A 19,068-nucleotide genomic window follows, 5' to 3' on the forward strand; every position below is an offset into this window, starting at 1 on the left:
CAAAAACTGAGGCAAACTGAGTTAAGTGATTTATCCAAGGTCTAAGTATCTGAGAACAGAATCAAACCACAGGCATTTTCCTCTCCTATTTTCAGTTGCCTGTTATTTGTTATCTTAGAATGGAAGCTCCTTGAGGGCAGGTTCTGTCTGACTTGCTTGTATTTGTATTCTCCTTGTTTAGCACTTATAATAGATATTTCATAAATGCTGATCTATCTATCTACCCCAAAGCTTGCATGACATCTATCTCCAAGCAATGACTTCCTGGCCCCAGTTTTCTCCTAAGCTTCCTAAGTGTACAAAAATAAATGTGGGTCCCATGCCAAGGCATCAATTCCCTAACAAGAAGTCTCTGCATAGACAGTCTGATGAGTTCAGCAGAGACATCATTTGGGAAAAAACTCTAGTATCTGACTTGCAAATCACTAAATTAGTTGGAACTCATCAGATCTGGCCCAGCAGCACAAGATGCCAGAGGCTCACTTACCTGGGGTGGGAGGGTTTAGACTTGACCCAGGGCAGAATCCCCTATGGAGAAGTTAAGTCCAGTAGTAAATTAAGTAGCTTTTCCCAGACACATAAGGAAAAATACTTAGGACACTATTAGAGCAAACTCTCCCATAGTCCCCTTCCCCAGGTACAACCTGACATTGGAAAGAACACTCCCAGGAGACCCAGGTTGTAATCCAAGTTTGAACATTCAGTTTCCTCATCCATCCACCATCTTTTTACAAAGTCCTAAGCAATTAATTGCCAAGCAATCATAATATCTCCTTGGATAATACCTTTAAAAACAGTCCTAAGATCTATCTTTGTCCTAACTAATCAGAGGAACATGGGACTCCTAATCGACTGAGAGAGTACTAGGAATGTGAAGCAGAAGTTGCATTTGTAATGGTCTTATGTATAAAACCAGTGTTCAGTGAGAAAGGGCTAAGCTCAGGGCTCTCATCCCCTTTAAAGGGGTTCAAGGAAGTGACTTTTTCCTCTGAGCTCAGACTCATACCATGAAGCTAGAGACCACCACTAATAGTAAATATGAATGAAACCCATTTATCTAAGAAAAAATAGAAGTACTACAGAGGAGAAGATACTAAGGAATATACAAAAGTAGATGATGTTTTCAGGTGGGAGAAAGAGTGGATTTAAGGCTCAATTCAGGAGAGAGGGACCAGGAAGGGAAAGGAAGAAGGGAGAGGAAGAAGGAGAGCAAGGAAAAGGGAGGAATGGAAAGAGAAAGGGAGGGAACGAATGAGCTCACCTATGAGAGGTCCACTCTCATTAGCCTTTAGACTTGCAAGTCATAGAGGTCAAGAAAGTCAAGGAACAGCTTCCCACACATGTATTCATCTCTGAGGACTCCATCATCCAAAGTTTGTGCCTCTTTCTTCCTCTCTATCTCTCTCTGTATTTCACTCTCTATCTCTCTGTTGTTCTCTCTGTTTCTCTCTGTGTGTTTTTCCTCTCTGTCTCTGTCTCTATCCATCTGTTTCTCTCTGTCTCTGTCTCTGCCTGTCTATCTCTGCCTCTGTCTCTGTCTGTCTGTCTGTCTGTCTGTGTCACTCTGTGTCTCTCTGTCTCTGTCCATCTCTCTCTCTCTGTCTCTCTCCTCTCTCTCTCTGTCTCTCTCTCTGTCTCTCTCTCTCTGTCTCTCTCTCTCTGTCTCTCTCTCTCTCTCCCCTCTCTTTGCCTCTCTCTTCCACCTCCTTCTTTGAGACCCTAGAGTACCTCTCTCAAAGTGGCTGTGTAAGCCCCCCTTATGTGGCACAGGGACACAGATGTGTTTCTTGACCTTCACAGCATTCTCTCAGCCAAACATGAGTCATATCTCCCTTTTCATGAAAGTCATAGGGCTATCTATCACTCTAGAAGGTGTTAGAAGACAAAACAATACCACTAATTCATTGATCTGATAATGAACTAGTGAGTCATTTACTTGACCAAGATTTTTGAAGAAATGCAACACAGGACAGCAAAGTTTTCATGGAGGTATAATCAATGATAAATAAAAGAAATAGGAAGGAAGATCATCCAATGGAGCAATGGAAAGAGCACTAGATTCAGAGGAACTGAGTAAGATCCTGAACTCACCCCTGTTTGACTGTGGTCCAGTCGATTAATCCCTCTAGACTGTTTCTTATCTCTAAAACAAGGGGATTGGACTAATTGACATTTCAGGTCCTTTCTAATTAATCTTTTGTGCTCCTCTCCAGGTCTAAGTTCATTGGAACTTGAGCCTCTGCAGGTTTGGAAGTGAGAAAAAAATGTAGACTTTCTAGGTGAGGAAATGTCTCTTTCTGCTATGGCAGAGGGCTAGTATGGGTATTCAAGAATGGATGAGGGGCAGTTAGCTGATGCAATGGATAGAACATGGGCCCTGGGGTCAGGAGGACCTGAGTTCAAATCCATCCTCAGACACTTAATAATTATGTAGCTGTGTGATCTTGGTCAAGTCACTTAACCTCATTATCTAGCAAAAAAAAAAAAGAATGGATCAGTCCCTTTCCTACCTATTTTCCTCTCCTAGTAAGTATATATATATGGTGGACCTCAATCTCTTCTCACAGTCTTCTAAGATTCCCTTAGTCCCTCAGATCAAGAGGATGATTTGAAGGAGAATGGCAGTGCCCAACTTCATCTCAGTAATGGGACAAAAGCAATCCCAGAGGCTAGATTTCTATCTTGAGATCCCCCCAACCGCCTCCCTGACCCTGGTATGATGACTGGTCCAGAGCAGAAGTTTAATAAATGCTTGTTGAATTGAATTGAACTGTCTCTAAGGTCTTTTCCAGCTCTGAGAATTTATTTCTCAGTGAGTTTCTGAGTTCAGGAAAGAAAACATTTCCAGCTGATTAATGGTGCTGAATCCATCATAAGACACAGGCGTTAGACCAGATAAATCAATTACTAAGAGTCTCTGAAAGACCACAGAGTCTCTCATGTTTATATTCACTTCCAGACTTGCTCAGCTCTCCAGAAAACCTCTGATGATTTTCTTTGTGTGGAAACTACTCGTCTACTTAGTTAGACTTTACAATTCTGAATAAGATAGTATCTCCAAGTCTAGAGACCCTAACCACTGGTGGACTTTGAAACAATATTAGTTCTGTTTCTTCAGAGAATGCCATAGCTGGCAGGGGCCCTTAAAGGTCACCAAGTCCAATCCTTTCATTTTTACAAATGGGATACTTGAGATCCAGAAATGGGAAACGATAGCTTAAAGTCACATCACATATCAGTGACTGAGCCTTAGATTAGGACCCAAGCCTTCTGATGCCAGATAACACTTTTGCCTTTGTATTTAGTAATTATTTTTAGAGCCAGGAAGGGTCCTCAGAGGTCATCTTGTTCAACCCCCCTTGTTTTGCCAGTGAAGCCCAAAGACACGAAATGATTTGTTTAAGGTCACACAGTAAATGGAACAGCTGCCACAAGAACCTGAAGTCCTTGGGTACCACACCCAGTTCTTTTCTCCTCTGCTAGAGTTTAAAGCTTATTCAAAGTGCTCTCTCTCTCTCTCTCTCTCTCTCTCTCTCTCTCTCTCTCTCTCTCTCTCTTTATAGCTATAAGCGATAGCCATGGAAATTTCCAGAGGAAAAAAATAAATTAATCTGATCAAGATAAATCTAAGTTATGAATAATTGAAGAAGCCCTGTCTGTCCACCCAGAGACATTATTGAAAATGGATGGATAATTGTCCAGGAAGAATGGGTCCCTAAGAAGACAGCTCATTCTAAACCGACCACAGGTTGGGAGAAAGGAGATAAAAATGCTGATTTCCTTCCATTTCCCAGCAACTTAAACATGGGCCTCCACATACATACCTATACCTCCCCAGGAATCCAGTTTCTACTGAAGCAGTCAGTTTCTAGCTGTGGGCACTGTCTCAGAATGGGGTGGGACCTTTCCTGACTCTTAAAAGGTCTTTGTATGATGGGATCTTAGTGGCCTAGAAAGACACCCTACTCTTCTCCCCTTCCGCCCAAAAAAAGTGATAACAAGAGCACTGAATCTGAGTTCAAGTCCCAACAATATGGTTTTGGATAAGTCCCCTCTCTGAGTCTCAACTACCTTCATCTATAAAAGGAGAGGAATAGATTAAACAACTTCTAAGAACCAGTCCCCCAATGTCCTCTCCCACTCTCCCTGAAAAGTGTGATTTATATCATGCTACTGCCCTCCATCAAGTCTATGCTTTGTCATAGAAGATTTATACTGAAATCAATATAAAAGAAAGTCAATAGAGAGAAACAGTAATTCAAAGGGGATGATATCTAAAAAAATGGCGTGCAGTCTTAGAAGTCTGCTGGTGAATGCACAAAGTATGGATAATAAATAAGGTAAATGAGAAATCCTTGCACAAAAAGGCCTTGTAAGTCAACCGTGGTATTGGTAGCCAAAGAAGAGAACCCATCTTAGGAAATATTAAGGGATCCCTTTCTGAAGAGTGCCATCACTGAGGGAGCTGCCATCTTCTGCCCAGGTTAGACCACATCCGTGTTACTATGTTCAGGTATGGGTTAAACTAGACATCTTCTGAAGTTCCACTGAAATGCCAAATCTGGACTTCAATGACTCTAGAAGAGACAGTGAGGCTGACAACTTTATGTGACTCTGCCTCACTTAAATCCAGTTCATGCTTACATCACACCATTAGTCCTCTTTAAAAGCAAAGGTTGACAGAAAAACATTGTACACCCTAACAGCAGCATGGGGGGGATGATCAACCTTGATGGACATGTTCATCCCTTCAGTGCAACATCCAGAGAAAGAATTATGGACTTTGAACAAAGACCAAAGACTATTAACATCAAATTAGGAAAAGGCCGTTATATTATTATGTAATTTTACTATGCCATACTTTTTTTTTCCCTTAAGGATATGATTTCTCTGTCATCACATTCAAATGAGATCAATGGAACCAATGTAAAGACTAACAGAATGCCTTCTGTGGGGGTTGAGGGGAGGGAAGCAAAAATGGGGGGGAAATTATAAAACTCAAAATAAATAAAATCTTTCTTAAAATAAAAGCAAAGGTTGACAACAACAACCACCTTTTTAAACAAATAAGAAAATAAAATTTACTAATTTATAAAGGACCCCTGTGTGAGGTGATCATGTACAGCTAATGAGGAATCTGTAAATCATCATTGATGAAAGAAATTAAAAACAGAATGCACAAAGTATGGATAATAAATGACAGAAAAATGACAGAAAAGGAAAATGAAAAATATTGGAGGGGATGTAGGAAAATTGGGACATTACTGCATTGCTAATGAAGTTATAGACTGATCCAATCATTTTAGAGAGCAGTTTGGAACCATATCCAAAGGGTCATAATACTGTGTATACTCTTTGACCCAGTATATCACTATCACTACCAAATCTGTATCCCAAAGAGGTTTTTATGAAGGGAAAGGATATATATATATATATATATATATATATATATATATATATATATGCAAAAGTATTTATAGCAGCTCTTTTTAATGACAAAGAACTGGAAATTTAGGCAATGCTGATCAATTAGGGAAGTGTTGAACAAGATTGGTATATGATTATGTTGGACTATGATTGTGTTTGAAGAAATGACAAGGAGAATACTTTCAGAAAAATTTGGAAAGACTTTAAAGCAAAGTGAAATAAATAGAATTAGGAGAGCATTGTACACAGTAGCAGCAATATATAATGATCATCTCTGAATGGCTTAGCTATTTTCAACAATGTAATGATCCAAGGTAATTCCAAAGGATTTATGATGAAAAAAAATGCTGCCCTCATCCAGAAGAAGAAGTGATATGCAGAGAGAAGTATACTCTTTTTAACTTTATTTTTCTGGGGAAGGGCGGGGAGGATGTTTAGTCTATGCTTTCTTTCACAACATGACTATTACAAGAATATGTTTTATATGTAAAATTATATCAAATTGCCTGCCTTCTTAATGAGAGGGGAGGGAGGAAGAGAAGGAATTTAGAATTCAAAATTGATATAAATGAACATGAAAAATTATGTTTACATATAAGTGGAAAAATAAAAGTTTAAAAAACATTGAGACAACAAGACAAAAGGGATAGAAAACTGAACTCAGAATCAGGATGACCTGGGTTTAAGTCTATCTTTGAAATAGACTAGCTATGTGACCTTGGGCAAGTCAGTTAACTTCTAAGTACTTTAAGGAATTCATTAAGATTATAAATTACAGAGCTATTTTCCAGACAATATTGATAGTTTCCCCACTAGCAAGTTCTCTCTGCAAGTGAAATTATAAGTCATACCCCTACCCCTATAGATTTACAACTGTTATCACTACTCCGCTCCTACACTCATCTCAGTTATCCTTTGTAGTATCCCATAATTATGATGTTTGTCCTTCATTGTCAAAGAAGAAGATCATAACATCAAGGGACGTGATGCCATGTCAAGCATATGAATTGGATTTGAGTGAGGAAGTGCTATGCTGAGTCACCAGCCCTCAAGAACCACTTGGGTCCAGTGGCCAGTTATGAATCAGGACAGTTGGAGATGATCCTGGGTTTGAGGCAATCAGGGTTAAGTGACTTGTCCAGGGTCACACAGTTAAGTAAGCATCAAGAGTCTGAGGCTGGATTCAAACTCCCATCCTTCTGATTCTATCCACTGCACCAGCTCAATGCCTCTAATAGTCCCAGAATGGATCACAAAGCACAAAGGATTTTGTGCAGGAAAGGATCTTGGAGGACATTTTAGTCCAACTCCTTCACTCACAAATGAGGAAACTGAAGCCCAGAAAAGTAAAATGAGTTTCCAAAGGAGTCAACAACAGGATGGGGACTAGAATCCAAATGTCCTTATTCTAACATTAGTGGGGAAAAAAGGAAAGTGGGAGAGTGTTGGAATTCAATACACATAAAAAATGGTGGCAAGAGTAGAAGAAGGTGACCAGTGGCTTTAGACAATTCACTTATATAAATCCTCTGAGCCCCCATTTCCTCATCTTTAAGATGAGATGATTGAAGTAGATAATCCCTGAGACCTCTTCTAGCTCTAAATCTCATGACCCTAAGCAACCTGTAAATCAGGGACCCAGGCAGATATAGGACAAATGTTGTAGGAAACTCAGGGTCTTGAGTCACAGCTAAGGTAGCAGCCAAATTTGGAAATTAGTACTGCACAAAAAACTCTGAGTTTGTTGCAAGAAAGAGTTTCTATTTCTAAAAGTTGACTCAATCAATAAGATCTAGGGTTTAAGTAACATTAGATAGTAGAAAGAACATGGAAGTACAGTTGTGAATCCATGTGGCTTTGAGCACATCACCCAAACTCTCTGTTTCCAACCTCATAAAATGAGAGGGTCAGAATTAGATGATCTCTAAGGCCCTTTCCAGTTCTAGGCTATATGATCCATAGTAGGAACTTGTTTCCAGTGAGAGAGGACACCCTTAGAAGCAGAATAGTTTCAAGATAATATTCAATCATATATCAACTAATCCTATGAGAAAAAAAAAGGGTAAGATGCATCCAAAAGTGTAGGCATCTTAACGTGGTGTTCATAAGCTTAATTTGCTTGTTTAAACATTTTTAAAACATTGTTCTGAGTGCTGGAGGGGACCAGGACATAAAAATTGTTAGGAATTTCTAATTTAAAGAGAGTTGCATGGCTGCAAAGGGAATCTTTTCAATGAACTTGATCCAAAAGAGCTAAGTATAATAAATGGAAGCTGAGGTAAATAATCAAGGAAGAATTTAAAAAAAAAAACAACCTTGACAGAATAATGACAGAAAAACTTAGAGTCTCAAATGGATTGAGGCTTGGAGGAAATAATAAGGACGGGAAAAAGGATGGGAGTCTGGTGAAACCTATATTCTCAGAATAATGTGTTTAAAATACAGAAAACAAATCACATGGGATTACAGTGGAATTTAATTATATTGAAATACAGTCATCAACATATTTTTTTAAAAAAACAAGTTCATGAACTCCAGGTTAAGAGCCCTGTGCTTTAGATGAACACAATGTACATACTCCTTGAAAAAGCTAAATTGGGAGCCCCTTAAGTCGAATTCTTATGCAATGCTTTATTTGACCTCAGGGGGGTGTGGAGGTTGTTCCGGGTTCTATGCCAGTAAAACAGAAGATCTGGAGAACATACTACTTAGCACTGTCCCTAGCACATAGTAGGTGCTTCTTCAATATTTATTGACTGACTGACTGATATCTCATGGACATCATCAAAGGAGCAGCCTAGAAGAAGTAAGAGAGGCTCTTCTATGGAGATCTGGTCATTGAAGGATAAACAAGTTGGGAAAGAGGGATAGCAACTCATGAAGGTGTTTTAGAAAGATTCAGAAGAAGGGGCTATAAACTGTATCAGCAGGATCACAGGAATCCCAGATGTAGAAAGTCTCAAGAGTCACTGAAAGTAATAATCAGAATGAGGAAGGATCGGGTCTTTGACTTATGTGAACAACAACATATTTATATGATTTGGCGATCAGAGTGCTCTAGACTTGGAGTCAGTAAGACTTGAGTTAAAATCTAGCCTCAGATTTCTACTAGCTCTGTAACCCTGTCAAAACTCTCTCAGCTTCAATTACTTCGTTTGTAAAATGGGAGTAATAAAATAGCACCTGCTAACCAGGGTAGTCTTGAAGCCCAAATGAAATAAGATATGTAGGGAGCTTTACACACTCTAAAATGCTCTATAAATAATAGTAAAAATAATACTTTCATCTCTTATTTTGTTTAGGCTTCTCCAGTAAGTAGATCAACCTTCAAACTAGAATTAGGAGGGGGGGATGATAAAACCAAGGAAGTAAGAATATGGGAAGGGTATGCTTCAAGACTTGAATGAGTTCAAGTCTCTTGACTTGGACAAATTATACCTCAGGGTCTTGAAACAATTTGTATATTTGAGTAGCATCTTGCCAAGAAAATGGATGGTGGAACAATTAAGAATGCTGTAACTCTAGTCAGGAAAGTCCAGGTTCAAATCCTCCATCTTTACTAACAGCATAACTGTGAGTAGATTATTTAAACTTTCTGAGCCTTAATTTAACCATCTGCAAAATGGGGATAATAATACCCTTCATAATTTTCTTATTCAATGGGTGTGAGGTTCAAAGAAGATCATAGAAAGTCATGAGCTTTCACTGAAATGGAAAGAATCTTTGACTCAAAAAAAAATCTTAGCTCAAGTCATTGCACGTATTACTGGTCAAATCATCTCCTGTCTCTAAGCATCCATTTCCTCACCTATCATATGAAGATTAGAGCACATGTACTATCCACCCAAACAGAGAATGCTTTGTAGAAATTAAAGAACCAGCCATAAATAGGCATTCATTAAATGCTTACTTTGTGCCAGTTACAGATTAAGGTGCTAGGAATACAAATACAAAGAATGGAAATAATTCCTCAAGGAGTTTGCATTCTAATATAGAAACTACTATAGAACTGGGAGTAATAATAATAATTAATCATCATCATGATGGTAGTGGTAGTAGTAGTAGTAGTAGTGTAGTAGTGATCATAGTAGTATGGATAGTGGTAGTGGTGATGGTAGTGGTGGTGATGATGAAAGGGGTGGTGGTGAGGTGGTAGTAGTAGTAATAACAGTTACAGTAGCACTACTAATAGTGTAGTAGTGATCATAGTAGTAGTAGTAGTAATGATTGGTAGTGGTGGTTGTGGTGGTGGTGGTGGTAGTGGTGGTAGTTGCAGTAGTAGGAATAGTAGTGGTAGTGATGATGATGGTTGAGTGGTAGTAGTAATCAGAGTAGTAGTAGTAGTAGTAGTAGTAGTAGTAGTAGTAGTAGTAGTAGTAGAAGCAGTAACAATAGCATAACTAATAGTATTGGTGGAGTACTAGTAGTGTAGTAGTGATCATAGTGGTAGTAGTAATAGTGGTAATAGTTGTCGTCATGGCCACAGTTGTCATCATCATCATCATCATCATCATCACAAACTTGATCCCACTATTAATCAACTAAAGAATTTTTGACCGGCTCTCTTCCCAACCTAGACTGGCCTGATGGCCTTCCATCCCCAGGGTCTCACAATATTAGTACTAGACCTACTAAAGATGCTCAGTCTTTAGCTCTCTACAACTCAAAACTCTTGAATTCAAATAATACCAGCAGCCTCGGTCTCCCTAGTGGTAGGAATTACAGGTTTTTGCCACCATGCCTGACATATTGATTTTCAAAGGAGGATCAAATGAATCTCAGAGACTCCTAAGAGATGAGTTTCGATTCCCAGAAAAAATATCAAAGATATGATAAAGGTGATGGTTTGTGGGGAATTAGTATTAGGAGCTTAGTAGACAGCATAGAGCCAGTAAGGCAAGTCAAATTAACCTCATTTCCTTTCATAATAGGGTTACCAGCCTAGGAGAAGACGGGAATGTTGTAGATACTGGGTATCTGGATTTCAGCAAAGTCTTTGACAGTATCTTGTGGTATTCTTATAGGCAACAGGGAGAGATGTGGCCTGGATACAGTCATACTTGGGCTCATGGTGAAAAAGACCATAATATACCAATGTCAACTGGGAGAGAAGTCCCTAGCGGGTTGCTCAAAGATCCATTCTGGGTCCTGTACCCTTTAACATTCTTATCAATTTTCTTGGATGAAGGCAGAGAATGCACATCTGTTCAGCTTCCGTATCACAAGAAGCTGAGACAGATAAGTATATGTGGGTTGTTAGAATCCGAATTCAATTAGTCAATAAACATTAATCATTTATTAATCCCTATATGTGTATGGCTGTATGTATATACATAGGGATGTGATATGTATGACTATGCGTCTATATGTATTTATACATGTGTATATACTTACATAGAGAGACAGACAGACAGACAGACACACAAACACACAGACACACTTTCAACACTAAGATCTCTGAAATCAATTTGTAGAATCTGGCAGCTGGAAGGGAATTGAGAGATTCTCCAACCCTGTGCCCAGCTCAGCCCCCTCACATAGTACAAGTTAATTAATAGTTTTTGCATCAAATAATCTAATTTCTTGTTTTACAGGTAAGGAAAGTGATGCTCAAAGAATTAGATAGATTTGTCATAGGTCATAAGGGTCAGGGCTGGTATTAGAACTCAGTTTATCCTACCTTCCAAACCAGTGGATTATTCTACTTTCCATAGGATGAAAACAAGCCACATCATTGAGGAATGATGACACAGAAGTAGGGTATAGAAAATAAAGGAGAAGGATTTGAAGTTTTGATATCAATACTACTCATCTAAGGACTGGCAAAGAGCAAAGGCAGATTTCTGTTATATTGCTTCTGTTTCTTCCTTCATCTCCACCTGCCCCCTCCACCCACAGTGGGTCCTTGACCTTCATGATTTCGAGGGTCAATGTTGGCTTAATATAAGAACTCCCTAACAATATAGCTGTCAAAAACTGGCAAAGGGATGTCTTCTGAAGTAGGGAGTTCCCTGTCACTGGAAGTGATCAAATAGAGGCTGGATGAGTCCCATCAAAAATGCTGACACTGGGGCACCTAGGTGATGCAGTGATTAGAGCACCAGTCTTGGAGTCAGGAAGACCTGAGTTCAAATCCAGCCTCTGACACTTAATTGCCCAGTTGTGTGACCTTGGGCAAGTCACTTAACCCCATTGCCTTAAAGAAATGATTTTTTAAAGTGCCAACACTTCCATCTTTGAGATTCTAGCAGTCTAAGTCTCTGCCAAACCGTAGTGAAATGGTAGCAGACTGTTCCAGAACCCCCTGAGGGGTTCCTAAAGTCAAAAATAGACTGAACTCATCTGGGGAGAAAATCTCCCTGAATCTCTCGCTCCTCTTGGTTAGGTAGCCGGAGCCTCACTTTCTTTCTCTTCATTATCAAAGTGTACCAGGGACACTGGAAGTTAGATACCCAAGCTTTGTTCTGACACCAACTTGCTAAACTTGGCCAATCCTGGGGCTCAGTTTCCCTCTTTGTAAAATAATGTCATTGGACTAGACTGTTTCCACAATTCCTTTGAGCTCTGACATTCCTAGCTTCTATAGTATTTCCAAAGGGCCTTTGAGACTACAGGGGATATATAGATGGATGATATAGGTAACAAGTGTTGAAATTGAAACACCTATCACTTCTTCCCCCAGTCATCAAGTTCAGTGACATTTTTCACTGTGCCACAAAGGAAAGAGAATGAGGAAGGGGTGGAAGGAACATGAAAAAAAAAGGAGTTAAAAGGGGAATGTATCCTATGGAGGTTGGGGGCAGTTCCTTTCAGAATAGAATTTTCTCAACTAAAATGAGCTTTCCCCTAAAGCTGGGGATCCCATTGTCATGGTCAAAGGAAAGGCAGAGTTATGTGAATATTGTGGAGTATCTAGGAAGGACACTCCCTTGAGACAAAACAACCCTATTGTAGCTATAAATGGGAGACAGAATTTAATCCAAGTTCAACCTTTTTTTCTAAACTGTGCTGTAGCTCACACAACAAAGAAAATTTCTTTCTCCAAATCACTATAAAACCAAGCCCCTATAGGTCATACATTGAGTCGTAGATCACCCCCATGTTCCACCTGGAGAAGCTTGCATTTCCTGAGAGATGTTTGCTTCTATAGACTCTCAGGATCAATAGACTAAGCTGAGTCACATCTTAGAGATAAGAGACCAACCTTACAAGCTGCTATAATGTTTTATTTGAAATAGAATTGCATATAAAAAGAATGTACAATAATCATAATTAGCTCATTTCATATTATACATGACAGCAGTTTTGAACAAAGAAAAACATTCATCCATCTTGAGGAGGAGGCAAAAAAAAAAAAACTCAGAGCATCCACTTGGCCTTCAAGCTTCATGGAGGAGAGTTGCTTTCATTAAAAATTAAGTTAGCCATGGAGATTCAGTTTCTTGGTGATCTGGAAGAGAATAAGCTCTGGTTACTAGACTGCAATCACTGACCCAATAGCTTTCACTCCCAGCTCCAACTTGGAAGATGCAAAGCTTATTTTTGAAAATACTGTTTTAACAATAATAACCTTTGGGTTTGGAATAAAATTAGATTGGAAAAGAATCTTGGAGTTGGCAGGAAATTTAGTGGGCTTTCAGCCCAACCTCCCTCTCTTCCTCAACTCCATGCCACTAAAGGGCAGCCAGTGGAAAGAGCTGGTGGTTTTGGAGTCAAAAGTTCTGAGATTGAACCCTGGCTCTAGGACTTTCTACCAATGCCACACAGGCAAGTCCCTTAATGTCTCAAGGCCCCCAATCTCTTCCATGAAATAATGAGATTGCACTAAGTGACCTCTAACTTCCCCCTCTGGCTTTGGATCCTGTAATGCTACTCACCTTCCTCCTGGGTTCAGTCAGTTGTCTAGATGTTCCTCCGTCGTCTGCCAAATGCTTTAGCCCCCACATCGGTTGGCACGAAGTCGCTCTTGGCCACACCTCCTGACCTGCTTAGGAAATCTGCCAACCGGTGGGTCACACAGGTAGCTGTGTTGCAGCCTCGCTTCTGAGCAGTAACACTGCTTTTCAGAAGGGAAAAAAATGTTAGGTGTCAGCCTCTCCCAAGAGGATCTCCTTTGTGGCTTGCTATGGGCAGGTGCAGATACAAGAGGAAGAGGGAGATACTCATTGGAAAAACATCACATAACAATAAGAGACTGTTTTACACTCATTTACCAGCACTGACAATCATAATAAGGACCATTAAGATGGAAGGTGTTTCTTAGAGCCTCTTTCAGATATTCATCCCATTCTTTTAGAGATTCTATAGTGAAAAAATCAAAGCCTACTTTAAACCATCAGCCACATGCTAAAATTCTTTCCTTTTTGCTGACTTCTCCACAGGTTCTCTTTTTTTACCACCACCCCCAAGACCCCATGGTCAGCACAGATCTAAGAGAGTAAGAAGGAGAACCTCTGGTGCCATTGCTCAGTCAGACATAACAGACTATTTTGAGTCGATTTAAATACCCTGGCACTTCTCTCCTTTGTATTCTAATAATAAGGGCAACTAAATGGTGCAGTGGCTTTAAAGTCAGAAGGACCTGAGTTCAAATTTGACCTCAGACTCTTACTTAGCTGTGTGGCCTTGGGCTAGTCACACCCCTGATTGCCTGGCATCCAGGGCTATCACCAGTCATCCTAATTCATATCTGACCACTAGACTCAGATGTTTCCAGAAGATAAAGTGAGCCTGGTGACTTAGTATAGAACCCCTCACTCAAATCTAATTCACCTCATGTCATGGCATCACCTTCCTGATGTCATGGTTTTCTCTGATTACGAAGGATAAAACACCATCTTGCAATAAATACGAACAGCTCCCATTACAGCCAGGAGCAGAGTAGAGGATGATCCATCTTCAGTGATTTACCCAGGACCACACCTCAGTCACACAGCATAGGGAAAAGAGCTTACCTGAAGGAGTTCCAATAATCCCAGAGATTGCTGTGGGTCACCTTTCATTGAGTGCTTTCTTACCTGTTCTATAACCCAGGCATGTCCCAACAGCTGTGCTATAGAAAAAGCTTATCACCAAATAGTTTGTTCAGCAAACTATGAACTCAGACTAATTCTGAGGTCCCTCAAGCCTAACTTTTCATAAGACCATAATATTTGATGGAGAGGAGGAAAGGGAATAAGACCAAAGCAATCGATGTGACAGCTGAAAGCCTTTGAAAAAAATAGGTTTATTCAACATGGCTGAGGATGGATGCTGTGCCCATCAGTACAACCTGAAACCAAAGGCTGATTTGTAGAATAGAAGGTCCTAGACATCGAGTTGTACCCACTGGCAGCCTTTTCAGATTGATTCACTGATTAGGAAAAAGTCTGAATGGTTTCTTTCCTCTTAGCTGGACTTCTTTGTGGATGACCTTTTCCCTTCTCACTTTAAAGTCTCAAACATTCTCTATCAGCAATTGTATCTAATGAACACAGCAGAATCAGAAATCATAGTTTCAAAAAAAATGGCATGCATCAAAGTAAAGACAGAAAGGAAGGAAGGAAGGAAATGAGAAAGGAGGTTAGGAAGAGAACATGGGGAAGGCAGAAAGCCAAGCCAGTCTAGTCGCTCCCCAGGACATCCTCAGAGTTTGCATAGCGGTCATTGTCCAGGTCACTCTGCAGGTCTCGTTTCTTGCCAGGTGTTCTTGCCCCGACGTCAGTGCGCGTGTAAGTGTGCAGCCTGTGCAGTTCCTGCGACAGCTTGCCCAGCAAACAGGTACTCAGATTACTGCACCGCTTAGTTCTAGGTCTGTCCAGGCTGCAGGGAAAAAACATGCCAGAAGGTAACATGCGATGGTCACATGCATTTGCCCTTCACATTAGTTGGACTCATTTCATGCAAAGGGCAAAGGTTGTTAGGGGGGGAAGGGAAGAGGTCAGGATCAAATGGTTGACAGGTTTTGGAGGGAGGGAGAGGGAGGGGGAGAGAGAGAGAGAGAGAGAGAGAGAGAGAGAGAGAGAGAGAGAGAGAGAGAGAGAGAGAACATACATTTGGAGTTGATAGAACACAATCCAAGGGGGAGACAATGCCAGTTGAAAAAGAAAGGGGTGATGCACCTTGACCTAGAGCTAGCACTGCACGTTCTTTCTAAGGCATTCAACATGCTGGTTAGCCTATCATGCTAGGCGGGAAACATTCATTAAAGAGGGTACAAAGGGCTCACATGCCTCTGGCCTGGAGGATGTTGAGAAAGGAAGAAAGGGGGAATTGCATCTGGACTCCACGCCTTTGAGCAGCATGCACCATTGCAACAGAGAACTCTAGGGGAAACTGCTGGACCTGATCTACAAACATACCTTGAATTTTAATATCACCCTTTTTTTTTGCCAAGTCCTCTAGTGGCATTTTTTGGTGTGTCATTAAGGGTTGCAAAGAGATAATTGGAAGCAGGTTAAAGGGACAGGAATATTGAGGGGATTCTTGTTAGGTCAGAGTGTCCATCCCCCAGACTTCATGTTGATCACACCTGACCCAGTTCCAGTAAGTTAAGGGAGAGATTCTTAACTTCATGGGAGTAGAGAGGGGAATCTTTTAGAGGAGGAAAGAACAGAATGCCTGATTCCAGTTCTTAACAACTCTCACAAACATGAAATTCTGCTGTAGCTTTGGCCTCCATCTTTCAGACTGCAGGTTTAAGTCAGTTACCTCTTACTATACCTTCGGTAGAAACCTAGGACAGCTGGTTCTCATCCCTGAATAACAAAGACAGCCTAAGGCAACTTCTAGCCAGATGTATTCTTTTGTAAGCATCATCATTGTAAGTTGGCTTGGAAAACAAATTAACTCCCAGGTGCGGGAGGTAAAAGTCAAGCATCGGTGTTAGGGGCTGTGGCAGGTGGAGGGGGCAGCCCCCACTTAACTGGTTTTGTACTCCACCACAGTGGTAAACCTTACCTGTTGTCCTCAGTCACCTGATCCAACTCATCAGCTTTCATCTGCACAAACTCCTTCACCAAAGCATTCAGCAGGTGCCTAGCTTCATCGTCACTGAGAGTCATATGGTCTGGCATGACAGATTCAAATCCAGGCCTAAGGGAAGGGGGAAAGTCCTGGAACACAGGCCACTGGAAAGCACACCTCCCCAAGAGGGTTTCTGGGTGGGGCCACCTCTTACCTGAATGGAGCAGCCTGGAGGCTGTCCATCTGGCACACAACCAAGGCAAAGAAAGCCAGGAAGGAAGAGAGTTTTAGGAGGATCATGGTATCCTCTCTGGAACAAGAAAGAAATAGAAACTTTTGGACTCTTGGAATCACTCCTCCACCACCACTACCCCAACCTTAATTCTCAGTTCACTTAAATCAAGGGTCTTCCAAATCTGGTAGAAAAGTATTTATTATTCATTCATTCATATTATTATTCATTATTTTCCAAGCACTGGGCTAAGCATTGGGAACATAAAAGCAAAACAACATGATTCCTGAACTCAAGGAGTTTGGTTCTATTGTATTATGTTCTAAAAAACTACATGTGTACTAGCTGGGAAAGGTGAGTTAGGAGCTAGGAAACCACAGAAGTGTTCCTGGTTCTCCCTGGACATCCTCCAATGAGTGACCGTCTCTCTAAGCCTGTTTGTTTTTGTTCTTTCTGGAATGAGAACTGTAAATCTCGCTCTTCCTACAATCGAAAACAGTGATCAAATAACTAATGACTGTAAAAATGTTTTCAATATCGATAAGTGTTGGAAGAAAGGAAAGGATTCTTATTAATGTTAAAAAGTCATCACTTCCCTGTGGGAATCTCTCTTTGCCCTGATTGGTATAATCACTGCCAATGGCTAAGGCATGAAGAACAGGGGGGTCTAGCAAAAGCCTTTTAACTCTCTCCCTTTGAGTTACATCTGAAGGACACAGGAGCAAGAAGCTATTCATTAGCTATGAAAGAATTCTTTGCCTTTTTATGATAAGCAGAGGTTTTGCTTCTATGGATAGTTCATTCTGGACATTGGCTTCAACAGGTGGTCTCAAAGACTAATTTTATTAAAAATTTGCCCTGACTTTCTTAAATAGGGATCTTGAATCTATCTTCTTCCAGAAATTTAATTTGGAGAATATAGGTCCAATGAATTATCTATCTTTCCATTTTTTACCTAGGAATAAATGCTGCTAGTCCCAAGAAAAATGCACAAGCTGAAAAAAAAATGTTTGCCCATTTAAATAAGTTAATTCAAGCTGACTGTCGACCCCTTTGACATGCAGCATAGGACTTTTTATTTGAGTGAGGGTTTTTTTTAAACAAGAATTTCTCCATAACATGTTAAAGTTAAGAAAAACAGATATAAATATATTCTAAAAGCTCGATGAATTGTTCATAGGCATGGTTTTCCTCCTTTTCCAAATAACGTCTTTAGAATTGGTTTCCAAAGACATAGAGTTAAATTTGATTCTGATCAGATAATCAAGAATCATATCAAATCATAATCAAATAATTAAGGACCAGATACAGTGGCTAGAGGTGTCTGGAAAGTCAGCTAGTTACTTGTGCTCCTAGCAAAGGTCTGCATTTCTGGAAGACCTTCACAATCTGGAATGCTAAAACACTCAACTATCAGAAATGGAATCCGCTTTCTTGCTCCATCAAATGCAATTCATTGCAAATACAGTGCTATTTTAATACCCCTGCTCAGGCTAAATCGACATAATCCAGAATTGTTCTAAAATTAAAACAAAATCATTAAAAAAAGAGGAGGTTCCTGGGGTGGTTCTTAAAGCCACAGGTGGTAAATTATAGCAACTTTTTAACGGTCTATTCCCTTAGGAGAAAAAAATTCAATCCCTTTTGAATCTCATAAGCACAATAGTCTTTTCTTAACAGAAAAATTGTCTAAGCATTTCTAAAGAATAGTGGAGCTTTTAAAAAAAGGGAAAAAGGCAAGGTTGAACACAAAAGCATTTTTAAAATGTGTTTATGAAAAACTTTCACATCTACACATGGGTAACACACACAATTTTAGCTAGGAGAAAAAAAGTGATCTTACCTGGGGGCTCGAGGCTTCCTGAAGAACTGCAGCCCTGGGAGCTGAAATCCGGGTTTCTGCCTGAGTTGAGTTCCCAATGCTGTTGCTGTCCAATGCTGAAGCTTCTTGGTTTATATCTACCGCCAGGCAGCTGAATGTGGGCGGTTGAGTAGCCCCTGGCAGCCAATCAAAGGGCCTCTTGACAAAAACCAACCAATCTGAGGTAGGACTTGATAGCCTAGGTGCTTATATGACGTCATCTCCAGTCATTCCAGTATCCCATTCACAAAACGTGCCGAGCATCCCCCTATTTCATAGGCTTACATTCGCATTGAGGTCATTACAATGACAAAAGAGAGAGGGAGAGAAGGGGGGAAGGGGGAAAGATAAGAAAAATTGGGAAAGGCAAGAGCAAAGCTCAAAAGTTAATTAAAAGTAAGGGAAACTGACGTCATCAGTAATGGAAAGCTACACTTCCTTGGCCTCCTGAGGCAAGGTGAGGACCACATCTCTTTGAATGGTTGCTTTATGGGACAGATTAGTGTAGACACTTAGTGCAAGTGACAGGAGAAAGATATGCACTGTAAGGGGGTCTGTAACTAAGGAAATTTCTAGGGAAAGCAGATTTTAATTCCCACATCTC

The 19,068-nt window shown here is 40.3% G+C and overlaps 1 protein-coding gene across 1 annotated transcript; it reads right to left on the bottom strand.

Moving 5' to 3' along the window:
- Positions 1–14,621: 14,621 nt before the first annotated feature.
- Positions 14,622–18,516, bottom strand: LOC141516492 (calcitonin-like). Its single transcript, XM_074227555.1, has 4 exons — positions 18,447–18,516; positions 16,586–16,681; positions 16,366–16,500; positions 14,622–15,228 (listed from the first exon to the last, which is right to left on the bottom strand). Exons 2-4 carry the CDS (start codon positions 16,669–16,671, stop codon positions 15,030–15,032), a joined length of 420 nt encoding a protein of 139 aa, XP_074083656.1. The 5' UTR covers positions 16,672–16,681; positions 18,447–18,516; the 3' UTR covers positions 14,622–15,029.
- Between the last annotated feature and the right edge of the window lie 552 nt (positions 18,517–19,068).

This window comes from Macrotis lagotis, chromosome 3 (genome assembly GCF_037893015.1).
Source record: "Macrotis lagotis isolate mMagLag1 chromosome 3, bilby.v1.9.chrom.fasta, whole genome shotgun sequence".
Taxonomy (NCBI): Eukaryota; Metazoa; Chordata; class Mammalia; order Peramelemorphia; family Peramelidae; genus Macrotis; species Macrotis lagotis.

Coding starts and splice junctions, on each gene's coding strand:
- LOC141516492 (XM_074227555.1), bottom strand. CDS start 16,671: ATGATCCTCCTAAAACTCTCTTCCTTCCTGGCTTTCTTTGCCTTGGTT. Junction 16,501..16,585: donor CTCCAGGCTGCTCCATTCAG/GTAAGAGGTGGC, acceptor CCCTTCCCTTAG/GCCTGGATTTGAATCTGTCA. Junction 15,229..16,365: donor CAGGTGACTGAGGACAACAG/GTAAGGTTTACC, acceptor TTTTCCCTGCAG/CCTGGACAGACCTAGAACTA.